General features: G+C 46.2%; 2 protein-coding genes and 1 long non-coding RNA gene across 7 annotated transcripts in view; 1 reads left to right on the forward strand and 2 right to left on the reverse strand.

The window, feature by feature from the left end:
• ALOX5 (arachidonate 5-lipoxygenase) overlaps window positions 1–1,590 on the forward strand; it is a 76,194-nt gene extending 74,604 nt beyond the window's left edge. Inside the window, exon 14 of the mRNA XM_030798505.1 lies at window positions 981–1,590. Within this exon, the coding sequence (XP_030654365.1) occupies window positions 981–1,160 (180 nt within the window). The 3' untranslated portion in view covers window positions 1,161–1,590. The remainder of the gene's footprint in view (window positions 1–980) is intronic.
• Window positions 35–8,279, reverse strand: LOC105739019. The gene is made up of 3 exons (XR_001114876.1): window positions 8,198–8,279; window positions 8,002–8,098; window positions 35–318 (listed from the first exon to the last, which is right to left on the reverse strand). It is a non-coding gene; the product is annotated as an uncharacterized LOC105739019 (long non-coding RNA).
• Window positions 8,280–10,358: 2,079 nt separating this feature from the next.
• Window positions 10,359–14,286, reverse strand: part of MARCHF8 (membrane associated ring-CH-type finger 8) — a 143,070-nt gene continuing 139,142 nt past the window's right edge. For 3 of the 5 annotated variants that reach the window (XM_030798424.1, XM_030798425.1, XM_030798423.1), the window contains one exon: window positions 12,951–13,982. In XM_030798424.1, coding sequence (XP_030654284.1) covers window positions 13,678–13,982 — 305 coding nt within the window. In that variant the 3' untranslated portion in view covers window positions 12,951–13,677. Of the gene's footprint in view, window positions 13,983–14,286 lie in introns of all 5 variants that reach the window. The other 2 variants (XM_030798426.1, XM_012502887.1) reach the window with 2 other exon arrangements.

Here is a 14,286-nt window from a genome sequence, read left to right on the forward strand (position 1 = left end):
TGTGATGCCCCCTCCCCCCAGCTATTGACAAAGCTCTTGCACATGTGTTTTACCCTGGTACTCCAGAGGGAACGACCAAGAGTTTCCTGGATTCCTTCCGGACACGTGCATCTCATTTAACCTAACAACCAAATCCGGTGTGTCTTGGCGGATGCACCCGCTTTGGGGTAGCTCAGTACTGCATAGAATTGCGGGACCAGTCCAACTGGCTCCAGACTGCTGGGCGTCTGAGTTGTTCCCGGCTAATGTGTTGGTCCTTCACTGGACATCCTTGTTTTTGTGGCTTTGCACATGTGTTCAGTATGACTGCACACATTCCTAGCAGACAAATTCCTTGGTCAAAGAATATTGAGACTGAATTGCCCTCCACAAACTAAATTCAAAATCCCATTATCAATAGCCTATGTTTCTTGGACGTTTCCAGCTCAGAAGCTTTGTGATCTTAATCCAATACAGTATTTTTTTTTAAATGATGTCTAGCTCTACCCCGCAGACATCTGTGTGAGCATGCAAATAAGCACAACACCCCAACAGGGCAGCCACCCCTTCAGGCTCCCTGGCCTACCTTCTGCCTTCCTGGGCTGGAGAGGCCAGTGCTGGAGGGCGCCCCAGCGCCCCTGATGGGAGGTGGGAGTGCTGCATAGGGGTGGCCGGAGAGAGCAGGATACCATGGCTGCAACCACCAGCACCCTCCAGCTTCATCTGCATGATCTTGTAACCACCTGGCAGCAGGCAGTTATTTTCCCACCTATCCATGAAGCCCCAGCTCTGGAGCCTTCCTTAGGGAAGCAGGTTGGAGGCGACGACACTTGCTTTCCCGAGGCCCTCTTGTCAGGCAGCAGAGGGTGAATATGGGGAGGTGAATAGATGGTCCCTTCTTCATCTCCGAAAGGGTGGTTGGCCCCTTGGGATGAGACAGGCCTGTCAGTTTACACAGGTAGTGGATTGACCTATGTGTGTGTCCATGTCTGGGCCCTCAGCTGTTCCTGGGCATGTACCCAGAAGAGCATTTTATCGAGAAGCCTGTGAAGGAGGCCATGGCCCGATTCCGCAAGAACCTCGAGGCCATTGTCAGCGTGATTGCTGAGCGCAACAAGAAGAAGCAGCTGCCGTATTACTACTTGTCCCCTGATCGGATTCCAAACAGTGTGGCCATCTGAGCACACTGCCAGTCTCACTGTGGGAAGGCCAGCTGCCCCAGCCAGCTGGACTCCAGCCTGCCTGGCAGGCTCTCTGGCCAGGCCTCTTGGCAGTCACATCTCTTCCTCCGAGGCCAGCACCTTTCCGTTTATTCTTTGATCTTTGGGGAACTGCATAGATTGATCAAAGTGTAAACACCATAGGGACCCATTCTACACAGAGCAGGACTGCACAGCGTCCTGTCCACACCCAGCTCAGCATTTCCACACCAAGCAGCAACAGCAAATCACGACCACTGATAGATGTCTGTTCTTGTTGGAGACATGGGATGATTATTTTCTGTTCTATTTGTGCTTAGTCCAATTCCTTGCACATAGTAGGTACCCAATTCAATTATTATTGAGTGAATTAAGAATTGGTTGCCATAAAAATAAAGTGGTTCATTTAAAATGGGTCTTGTTCCATGTGCTATGTTCCAATCACCCCAAACAGCTCATTGCCATCTCCCACACCAAGAGAAAGAAAAAGTCATAGTCACCGTGATTTTATCAAGGCAAAAGCCTCCCCACCCAAGTCTGGATAGAAGGTGCTTTTTCCCTCAAGCAGTGTCTACTCTCTTTGGAACACATCCCAAATGCCACCACTTCTGGGAAGGCATCCTTGGTTCCTGTCTCTCCCCCGGATTTGTCAGAACCTCTGTGGTCTCTCCCTTGGGACAGGAGCCCCTGGAAGGACAGAAAACCCACTTTATTTATGTCTGTGCCCTAGGGCTGGCATAAGGCACCAGCACTCAGCTGTTCCCTCTTTATCCTCCTGGAAGGGTACCTAGCTAATGGATATTAGGCATTGTCTTGGGAGCTGGGGGTTTATTTTTTCCTGAGGCAGCATTCTTAACATGACATAAAAAATAAAAATGGGCTGGGCATGGTGGCACACGCCTGTAATCCCAGCACCTTGGGAGGCCAAGGTGGGTGGATCATTTGAGGTCAGAATTTGAGACCAGCCTGGCCAATATGGTGAAACCCCATCTCTACTGAAAATACAAAAATTAGCCGGGCATGGTAGCAGGTACCTGTAATCCCAGCTACTCAGGAGGCTGAGGCAGAAAAATTGCATGAACCTGGGAGACAGAGGTTGCAGAGAGTGGATATCACACTGCTGCACTCCAACCTGGGCAACAGAGCGAGACTCTGTCTCAAATAGTTAATAAATAAATAAAATAAAATAAATAAAAATGCATTCTCTTTCCCCAGGCCCAAGTAGCAGAGCCCGCTCTGAGCCTGGGCATGGTGACCCATTCTCCCCATGCTCACATGCCCAACTCCCAGCCCTCCAGCCCCTGGCTTCGGAATCATGTCATCAGGGTCTCCCATGTCTCTGGAAGGTGCTTCCAGTGTGGCAGGCCAGCAGCTCAGTGTCTGAGTAAAGGCTTCTACAGGGCCAGCATGGCACAGTGGGGAGGTGTGCATGCGTTCCTGAAGCCACAAGGCCTTCTGAGGAGATCTGACTATTGGGGTGGGTACTAGAGACTGAGATCCAGCCCCTTAATGCTCCAGACTCCCTGCCATCCCTCGGAGAATTGCCCACCACACTTATGAATGATCTTCGGGACAGGTGACATAAACATATAGCCATGGCAGAGGCATTCAGCTCCATGCCACTGTGAGAATGAACATACCAACTTTTAGGCAACAAGGCCATGTAGTCAAGGAGAGAGGAGAAACAAATAGGAGTAGGCAGGGGTGGTGAAGCACGTCTGACATGAGCAAAAGAGAGAGAGACGGATTGGGTTGGAAGGGCTTCAGATGGCAGAGCACCTCTGAAAAAGTCTCACATCAGCTAATGAAGAGTCCTCAAAGTCACCATTACAGAAATATTACATCTGGCAGAAATGACAGCAGTAGTTTGGCATGAACCCCACAGTGGATCCAAACGTGTGGTAGCTGAGATCGTCAGTCAATTATGTTCTCTGCAGCTGGTCCTTCTGGTTCCCTGGGGCGGGGTATCTGAGTAGCACAGCTCCACTGCTACCACAGGAGAGGGAGAATCCCAAATTCTGTGCATAGACTCTGTCTAAACCTCTGGATGACCCCTAAGACACGTGTACATAAGGCAAACTGCAAACAGCCCAATTTAGGATAAAACAGCCTGTCTTACTCTGTTTGTGCTGCTATAATAAAATACCTCAGACTGGGTCATTTATACAGAACAGAAATTGATTCCTCACAGTTCTGGAGGCTGGAAGTCTAAGATGAGGCACTGGCAGTTTCAGTGTCTGGTAAGGGAGGGATCAGTGTCTGCTCCCATGAGGGTGCCCTCTGTGCTGTGTCCTCACCCAGCAGAAGGGCAAAAAAGGGCAAACATTCTCAAAAGCCTCTTTTATAAGGACATCAATCCATTCATGAGAGCAGAACCCTCATGAATCATTTCCCAAAAGGCCCCTCCTCCTAATGTCATCACCTTGGGGTTTAAGTTCCAACACATGATTTTTGGAAGGACACATACTTTCAAATCATAGCACAACCAAACTGATATTTGAACTTTCAAATAGTTTGCAGTTTGAGATCAACTAAGTTAATTGCTTGCTTGAATAAAATCTCACAGCCGGGCACAATGGCTCACGCCTGTAATTCCAGCACTTCGGGAGGCCAAGGTGGGCAGATCACTTGAGGTCAGGAGTTCGAGATCAGCCTGACCAACATGGTGAAACACCATCTCTACTAAAAATACAAAAATTAGCCAGGCGCCCAGGCGTGGTGGCTCACGCCTGTAATCCCAGCACTTTGGGAGGCCGAGGCGGGTGGATCACAAGGTCAAGAGATTGAGACCATCCTGGCCAACATGGTGAAACCCTGTCTCTACTAAAAATGCAAAAATTAGCTGGTGACTACTTGGGAAGCTGAGGCAGGAGAATTGCTTGAGCCGAGATCGTGCCATAGCACTCCAGCCTGGGGGACAAGAGCGAGACTTCGTCTCAAAAAAAAAAAAAAAAAAAAAAAAAAAATTTCTGGATTGGGATAATGTTCTATATTTGGATAAGGGTTTAGGTTACCTAGACAGATACACTTATCAAAAGTCATCAAATGATACACTTCAGATGTACGCATTTCACTGTATGTAAATATTACCCCAAAGTCAACAAGAACCATGAGCGAATACTGAATTCTAGTGAATGACATGCATACTGAAACTTTTGTAGTGAAGCATAATTATGGCTGCAGTTGACTCTGAAATACATAAAAACCTAAGTTGATGGGTGAATAGAGTGATTAATAGATGGAAATCTGTGGTAAAGCATACAGAGAAAAATGTTAATTGTAGATTCTAGGGTTTATATATATTCTTACTATATAATTAAATGTTTTTATGTTTAAAAATTTTTATAATGTTGAAAAACCATGAAATCCTACCTAATGCAGTAAGACAAGAAAAGGAGATAAAAGGCATACGTAATGGGAAGTAAGAAATAAAACCGTCTTTGTTAGCAGATGACATGCTCATATATGTATAAAATCCAAAAGAATGGATAAAGAAACTCCTGGAACTAATAAGTGGTTACAGTAAGGTTGTAGAATACAAGGTTAATATACAAAAGTCAATCACTCTCTTATTCACCAGTAATGAACAAGTGGAAATTGAAATTCAAAACAAAATACTATTTACATTAACACTCCAAAAATAGATACTTAGGTTTAAATTTAATAAAATACATACAAGATCTTTATGAGGAAAACTGAAACCCTGATGACAGAAATCAAAGAGAAACTAAAGAAATAGACATAAGTAAATATTCCCCAGAAAGACTCAATATTATCAAGATGTCAGTTCTCCAAAACTTGACCTATAGATTTAATGCAATCCTAATCAAAATCTCAGCAAGTTATGTTGTGGATATTGACAAACTTATTCTAAAGTTTAGATAGGGAAGCAAAAGACCCAGAACAACTAACACAACAATATAGTAGGAAAACAACAAATTTGGAAAATGGACACTACCCAACTCCAAGACTAACTATAAAGCTACAGTAATCAAGATAGTGCCGTATTGGTGAAAGAAGAGACAAATAGATCAATGGAACAGAATAGACAGTGTAAGAAATAGACCTTCATAAATACAGTCAACTGATCTTTGACAAAGTAGCATAGACACTACAACGGAGCAAAGATTGTCTTTTCAACAAATGGTGCAGGAACAACTGGATATCCACATGCAAAAACAAACAAGCATGAATCTAGATACAGACCTTATGCTCTTCACAAAAATTAACTCAAAATGGATTACAGATCTAAATGTAAAATTCAAAACTGTAAAACTCCCATAACACAGGATAAAACCTAGATGACCTAGGTATGGCTATGACTTTCTAGACATAACACCAAAGCCATGGTCCATGGAAGAAATAATTGGTAAGTTGGACTTAATTAAAATTAAAACCTTCTGCTCTGCAAAAGACCACACTAGGAGAGGGAGAAAATATTTGCAAAGACACATCTGATAAAGGATGGTTACTTAAAATATACAAAGCCTGCTTAAATTTAACAGTAAGGAAACAATCTGATTGAAAAATGGGCCAAAGACTTTAACAAACAAAAGAAGATATACAAATGGCAAGTAAGTATGTGAAAAGAAGCTGCACAGCTGGGGGGTGTGGTGGCTCACGCCTTTAATCCCAGCACTTTGGGAGGTCAAGGTGGGCAGATCACCTGAGGTCAAGAGTTCGAGACCTGCCTGTCCAACATGGAAAAACCCGTCTCTACTAAAAATATAAAATTAGCCAGGCATGGTGGTGCATTCCTGTCATCACAGCTACTCGGGAGGCTGAGGCAGGAGAATCACTTGAACCCGGAAGGTGGAGGTTGCAGTGAGCCAAGATCGTGCCATTGCACTCCAGCCTGGGCAACAAGAGTAAAACTCTGTCTCAAGAAAAAAAAAAAAAAAAGCTGCACATTATATGTTATCAGGGAAATGCAAATTTAGAACAATAACGCAATAACAAGATACCACTACATACATATTAGAATGGCCAAAATTGAGAACACTGACATCACAAAATATGGAGGAGGATGTGGAGCAACAGGAACTAGAGAGAATGCAAAATGGTACAGCCACTTAGGAAGACAGCTTGGCAGTTTCTTACAAAACTAAATATACTCTTACCACGCAATCCAGCAATCACACTCCTTGGTATTTACTTACATCCCCACAAAAACCCTCATATGGATGTCTAGAGCAGCTTTGTTCATAATTGTCAAAACTTGGAAGCAACCAAAGATGCCCTTCGGTAGGTGACTAAATAAATAATATCCAGACAATGGAAATATTATTCAGTACTAAAGAGAAACGAGCTATCAAGCCATGAAAAGGTGTGGAAGAAACTGAAGTGTGTATCACTAAAATAAGTCAATCTGAAAAGGGTGCATATTACAAGATTCCAAAGATACGACATTGCAGAAAAGACAAAACTGTGGAGACAGGAAAAAGATTGCCAGGGGCTAGGGCAGTCAGAGGGATGAATAGGCAGGGCACAGAGGATTTTCAGGGCAGTAACACTACTCTGTATGACACTATAATGTTGGATACATGGCCAGATCCACAGAATGTAGAACACCAAGAGTGAACCTTGAACTATGGACTTTGAGTGATGAGGATGAGTCAGTGTAGGCTCATGGATTGTAATAAATGCACCACTGTCGGGGGGATTTTGATAACTGGGGGGCTGTACATGTGTAGGGACAGGAGTAAATGGGAAATCTCTGTACTTTTGTTACCGGTGGAGGGTGTACCGCATTTTAAACAAAAAATTGGACAAAACGCACAAAGCAAGGAAAGAATGAAGCAACAAAAGCAGAGATCTATTGAAAACGAAAGTACACTCCACAGGGTGGGAGCAGGCCTAAGCAAGTGGCTCAAGGGCCTGAATACAGATTTTTCTGGGGTTTAAATACTCTCTAGAGGTTTCCATTGGTTACTTGGTGTATACCTTATGCAAATGAAGAGGATGAAGTGAGGTTACAAAGTTATTTACTTGGTGTAAAAAATTAGGGTTTTTCCCTTTTATTTAGTTGTAGGAAGCCCTTAGGTTACCTGCCTCCAGACCCTATTCTCCTGCCTCATTTTCTTCCTAATTTTGCTGTGAATCTAAAATTGCTCTAAAAAATTAAATCTTTTAAACAAGAAAATAAACTTATAAGTTGCAAATATGTGTCACTTACATAAAAACAAAGAGTTAGTGTCCCTACATCAGGAAAAAAATACCTATAATTCAATGTAAAAATGCGAAAAAGCCAAGAGAAATGGCCAAGCCATGGAAATTCACAGAAGTAGAAATAGGCAGTAAATAAACAATGCTCAATTTCATTTATCTGAGAAATGGAGAGCAAAACTTCAGTGACATATAAAGGAGTGACAATCATTTTAGGAACAATTTTAAAAATAACACTTGTGATGTGGCTCAGGAAAGATTCATATTCTCACTGTAGGAAGGTAAGTGAATCATTTTAGAGGTCAGTTTTGCAACTTAGAAGATCAAATGCATCTACCCTTTTTCTGCTTCTAGAAATGTATCTTCATAAGTGCCCCTCCCTCCCTCACACACCCCCAAGTGTACAAAAATAAATGACATGGATGTGGACTGCAGCCTGGTTTCTAATACCAAAAATTAGTAAACAACCTAAAACTCTATATCCATGAGGATTTAAAGAAATCCTGCATGAGTTAGGAAGAGTAAGGTAGATGCCTGTGTTCTAACATAGAAAATAACAAACTGGTTGTTAGATGAAAAAAGAAAGCTGCAAAGTGATGTAATGTGTAAATGCGGTAAGCAAAATACATCATATATATAGTACTTTCTATATATTTACCTATATGAGCGTGATGCCTCCAACTGCATAGCTGTGGCTCTGGGAGCAGGACCTTGTAACAGAGCCTCTGCCCCTGACTGTCCCGAGGGCCCTTTCCCTGGGAAAGGAACCAGGTTTGATTTTCAATCTCTTTTGTTATCACCATGCTGACAGCTTTGCTTGTCATATGCCTTTCCCTCCGCTGTACTGATTTTACCTTACAGAAGCTCTCCTTAGTGCTTCATCAGACACTCCCTCTTTTCCAAAGAAAAGCCAGCCGCATTCCCTGGTCATCTGGTTGAGCTCGAGGTGAGCCCCAGGGATCATGTGCCTCCCACCAGGCTGACACCCCAGTGGTGAGGAGTTGCCTCTTGGCTTTTTCGAGGCCAAGCAACTCAGAGGTGTGGCAGGATTGCAGGTCACGGTGGCACTTCCAAGGCCCTGGAGAGTGACTCAACGCCTCTGTTATCAAGATGTCACACAGGCTGTGCACCAACTCTAGGGACACCCTTCACATTGACAGAGTTGGCAAGCTTTTCCTATAAAGGGGCACACGGTAAATACTGTAGGCTTTGTAGGCCATACAATCTGTCCCAACGATTCAACTTTGCCCACTGTAGCAGTTAATCAACCGTAAATATATTAAGTGAATGCGCATTGCTGTTTTCTAATAGCTTATTGACAAAAACAGAAAGCTGCTTTCGAGCAGTTTGCTACCCCGACAGAGACTGTGGGGAGTCCCTGGTGGCAGCGAACTACAGGCAGCCAGTACCCCATCAGTGTGGCTGGTTCCATCCTCTCAAGCCTGCCTGCACCCAGACCCTGTCGGGTGTGTCTTCAGAAAAACTCCTAAAACTCCCCAAAAGCACAATGGCTCCCCGAGAGCCACCACCCTCACCTTCTTACAGGGGCAGGTTCCTCTTCCGGTTCCACCCTCCTCAGCACGGAGCTCAGGGGCCATCCCCACCTCCTCTTGGCCACAAGCACAGACCTTCCTACACAGGCTCAGCAGCTCTGCAGGCCTGTCGCCCACCTGGAGCCACAGGCCTGGGGAGAGCTGTGACCATGGCTCTGCAAAGCAGCCTTGTGCCTAGCTCCCAAGTCAGCTGGCAGCCCAGAATGGAAGAATTCTGTGGATCACCTCTGAGGCAGCAGCACGTCTGGGCAAGCCTGCCTTCCCACCCCCGTCACCTCCTGCAACCCCTGACCCTGGCCTCGCATGTGGTAGGGAAGCTGCAACCAGGCCTCAGCACTCCCAGCCCTGGGGGCGGTTTGCTGTCTGAGGATCATGGCACTGCCTTCCCTCAGAGGCCTTGCCAGAGCCAGGGGATGCAGCGTGGCAGAGCTGTCACTAGCAACCCTGCTGGTCTCCCTGATGCTTTCTCAGCTGGGCTGTGGGTCAGGACAAATTTCTATGGATAAGGCTGGATCACAATCAAGTGCTCCATGGTCATGCAACGACACAGACTTGAGTCTGCCTTCCCTCAGGGTGGTGAGCCCAGGTAGGATCTGGATGTTTGAAGCAAACACACCTATGAGAAATGCCTGTTTTCACTCCCATCCCACACACTCATCCAGACACTGCCAGCCCACCCCTGACACGTGTCTGAGGGAGGCTGAGGAAAATAGACACCTCCAGGAGCCGCATATTATTTCCTGATGTGTAAGCCAGACAACCCTGGAAAGGGGGTCAGGGAACCGGAGTGCCTGCCAATGTCCCCAGCCTCCCTGCAGGAAAACACTCTCATGGCAAAACTCCTTTTTAAAGAAAGGTTTTATTGCTGCAATTAGACATCCCAGTGTATAGCACAAACCCCCCTGTACAGATAATTATTCAAGTGGTAATACTGAGAAACAGTGAACATACACAAAAGAATACAAAACTAGACATTTAGATCACTAGAAACTTTCTAAGGTAAGAAAAATTTCAAATGTGAAGTGCCTTTTAGAAACTACACCACACATGCCAGTGTAAATTTGGTTTAACAATCAATTTCTATAAACATTGCATCTGACTGTGCATTGATCAACTGCACAGCTTCAACAATTACTTCCAAGACAAAGATGAATGCTTTTATTTCCCTATGTTTTGGTCTTTCCTTGGGCTAGAGATGGAAGCTGCATGTTTTAAACCAGATTCAAAAGGGAAAGTACTGGCCGGGCGCGGTGGCTCACACTTGTAATCCCAGCACTTTGGGAGGCCGAGGCGGGCAGATCATGAGGTCAGGAGATTGAGACCACGGTGAAACCCCGTTTCTACTAAAAATACAAAAAAATTAGCCGGGCGTGGCGGTGGGAGCCTGTAGTCCCAGCTACTCGGAGAGGCTGAGGCAGGAGAATGGCGTGAACCCGGGAGGCGGAGCTTGCAGTGAGCCGAGATTGCGCCACTGCACTTCAGCCTGGGCGACAGAGTGAGACTCCGTCTCAAAAAAAAAAAAAAAAAAAGGGAAAGTACTTCAATTGTGTATTTTTCTCCAACCACATCCAGAGCCTCGTGGATCTCACCCGGTTGGTCCCAGCCCTTCTCCAACCCTGAAGCCCACAGCAGGGGTGCAGAGGCAGTCCCAGATCGTGCAGACATCACCTGAGGCTCCCAAACTGGCCCAGCTGCCTGAGGCCTGCATGCCTGTGGCCAGGTAGGACACATGTGCAGGTTTGAAAACTAGGCCTACAAGACTGAAGAGTGGACTGAAGCAAAAAGGGGAAAAACATTAGAGGCCTAGAGTAGGAAGAGACCTTTTATAGAGTTTTCAGGAAATTCTCACAACAAACTTAGGCACAAAGACCAAATTGCTGAGGCCAGAAGCCTGCTTATGGTACTGTGACTTATGGGGAGTAGAGGCCAAATCAGAGAGGGCTGGCTGGTGATACCCCAGACCACTTACCTCTTCCCCTTCCCTGGCCTACAAGTACCAGGCCTCCTGGCCCTGAGACCTCATTCTGGGTTTCTATATGGGTCAACCAAATGCCATCCTTTCACTAAAGCCAGGTGCAAAATGGGGGGCAGGGGGGAAGCTGGGGAGTACACAGCACCCAAAAGAACCGAGAGAGCAGGTTTTCCAAGGCTACAGGAACACTGGCAGAGCTGGTGGCCATACCAGATGGGAGTACCACATCCCCACCAGGCTTCATGCTTCACTGCTAGATGCAGGAGGCTAGAAGGGTCTGATGAATCAGGAGCTGAACTAGAACCTTCAAGAAAAGAAAAGGCAAGGGGGTGGCTCTGTGCCCCGCCAGGAAAGAAGAATGTGTGTGGATTGTCCACAGTGAGGCCAGAAATGATGAGTTGGTGTTAGGCAGAAAAGAAGGGAGAGGACTTCCCATGAGAATCTGGTTGGGCATGGGAGTGATACAGGGCTCAGTTATCAAGGCACCTTTGCCACAGTGGGGTGCCAGCTACACTGGGTGCGCTGCCCAGGGGCTGTCCCTACCTAAGCACTTTCTTGTCTACAGGAAGTCTTGGTGTTTTCAAGTTCAGCATAAGGGGTTCCATATGTGAAGTGGGGATTCACACTTAGAAAATCTATCCTGGTCTTCACCCGAAACACTCATCTACTGCTGGGTGGCAGGAACAAGTATACAAAACCAAGGGCCTTGCCTGGGCAGTTCCTAAGGGACACTGGCAGGGCTGACCTGGAATTCAGCTCCCCTGAATGGACAGTCTGTGGTTGCCTGGGGTCCCCAGGCTGAGAAGGGGTATGGGTAATTGCACTTCGGGGCACAGTGAACACAGGCACGGGCTGGATGTGCCCTGGGAGACAGAAAGGGGAGGCTGACCTATTCTCAGGAGCTGGCTATGGCTGGACAGTGCCTGCCTGGCCAGAGGAAGGCCACAGCAGAGCCACTCCACAGACTAAGACCTGTGTTGCCAAGGAATCAGACACTGGCTTGGAGGAGACAGGAAGACAAAGCCTGCTGCTCTTAAGCCCACACCGTAGCTTAGAGATCCTTCAGCCTCCTGGCCTTCAAAACAAACTCCAGGGCTTCCACTCTGAAAGGCAAAGAAATCACCTTGTGTTTGCTTCATACCCTTAGCAGGACGAACGAAACGCCTAAGGCCCAGAAAGACTGAGGGCAGGACCCCCAGCATCTCCCATCTCTTCCCTGCAGGCTGGGTGAGAGAATGGCCTGGAAAGGAAGCATCTGCGCTACTTACATTGTGTTTCAGGCCCCCCGGCAACTTTCCCAGAGGTAACTATTTGCCTGGAAAACTAGGAAACTGGGTTTTAAAAACAGAATTTTAAACAGACTTTTTAGAGGGACAAGGCCATTTCATGGTAGTGATTTTGGTTTTGTTTTATGAAAATGGTACAGGTGGTAATCCCTGATGACAGAATGGACTGAGAGTGGGGCCAAGGATCCCGAAGGATCCTGTCTGTTCAGTCCGGTTAAGGCGACAGCTGGGCGGGCATGTGGCCGGGGAGCAGTGGCACAGTGGACCCTGGCAGTTTGCTCACACCTGGCCCTCGTCCCAGAGCCAGCCCGCCTGCCTCTTGGCCCTGGCAGTGACTCCACAGAACTTCCCCGAGCAGAAGCCTCACGGTGGGCCAGCACCCATCTTGCATGCAAGGGAGAACCTGCATGCAGTGCACACACCCTGGCCAGGGTGGCACATGGCTGCTCTTTCAATGTGAAGCCAGTACCAACTGCAGAGATTTAACTATAAAGGAATACTTTTTAAATATTCAGTTTTGTTGTCATTACTCACTTCCTTTCCTTCCATTTCTATCTCAGAAACTGTTCTTTTTCAGGGTTGACAAAAAAGAAATGTACGGGGCAGGTCTATGAAATAACACCTTGTCATAAAACAGGCTCAAAAGCATAGGAATCATGCTTTAATTGCCATTTAGCATCCATTAATTCCCATGAGATCTGTGATAAAAAAAAAAAAAAAAAAAGCCTCTGGCCTGCTTGTCCTGTCTTAAAGTCATGAGTCTGTTTTATCAACAGAACGAATGCCACGCTTCTTAGCATATATAAGGCAAAATGGGTTTTTGATCTCTCATGATGTAAAGGAGATACAAAGGTAAGGAAGGGAAGATTTCTAAGTGAGACTTTTTTTGAGTGTCAATCCCACTGGACACACATATTACAAAATAAAGATTTTCTTCTGTAAAGTGCTGTTTGCTCAGTGAATCATGCGCCACCACAGAGCACCACGGCCCCACCTGCTCAAGAGCATGGAGGAGGCAGCATCGGCAGAGGGCGGGCAGGAGTCTGTGTTTGGGGGTCTGTTTCAATATCATCTCCTGGGGTTCGCCATGGTGCAGAGGGAATCCTCTCATCATGGCTAGACATTCCCCAATGCTCTGCTCCAGGCTGGGGACCGCTGCAAGCTGGAGGCGGCTGGGTATCAGGGCCTGGGCACTGCTGCTCCTCCTCTTCCCTTGGGATTGGCATTTTATTCTCTCATTCAGCTCAAGACCATGGGCAGGAACTCTGCTGGCTCTCCATGATGTCATCATGGGGTCTTCCACTTTCCCACAGAGCTGCCAGGCAGAGGCAGGACCCAGGCACGTCCGGCCCACAGGAGGGTTTTCTAGGAGACTAAGGAGGGTTTAGAAAAAGAGAAGCCACTATAAATAGTCACCTGTCCAGTCTATGCTATTAAAGGACATAAGAAAGGTATACAATTGGCAGTAAACAATTTCCTTCAGCTCTTCATGGATGTCCAGGAAAATGACAACCCGCACACAATCAGACGTGAATGATTTCTGCTCCAGTGTCTTCAGGCTCTGTGCAACAAGAAGAGTTTGTGTCGGAATGAGAGATTCCACGTCCATGTTTATTTTCAAAGTTGGGCTCTGTTAGTGGAGATTTTTCAAAAATATTCTTTTTGCTTGTTTCTGGACAGTTTTGAACATAGATCACTCTATTATAGGCCTTGAGTCTCTTCCACAATTGCACATACACTTTACACTGAACATACATAAAAAGAAGTCCTCCGGTGAAGCCGATGGCCACAACCACCAATTTAGTCCAAAAGGGCCATTCTAGGATTCCTGGAAGGGAAAAACTCAGCCTATTAGATTTTATTTAAGATCTGAAGTAAAGAAAAACACAACCTCTGAACTTCCCATAATCAATTGATTCTTTGTTGTTGTTGTTTTTTAAGAGATGGAGTCTTGCTATGTTGTCCAGGCTGGAGCACAGTGGCTATTCACAGGTGTGATCATGGCACACTACAGCCTTGAACTCCTGAGCCTCAGCAATCCTCCATCCCTCAGCCTCCTAAGTATCTGGAGACTACAAGCCTGCACAACTGACCAATGGATTCACAACTCATCCAATGTTGCTTAGTCAAAG

Source organism: Nomascus leucogenys, chromosome 18 (assembly GCF_006542625.1).
Source record: "Nomascus leucogenys isolate Asia chromosome 18, Asia_NLE_v1, whole genome shotgun sequence".
NCBI classification, from domain to species: Eukaryota; Metazoa; Chordata; class Mammalia; order Primates; family Hylobatidae; genus Nomascus; species Nomascus leucogenys.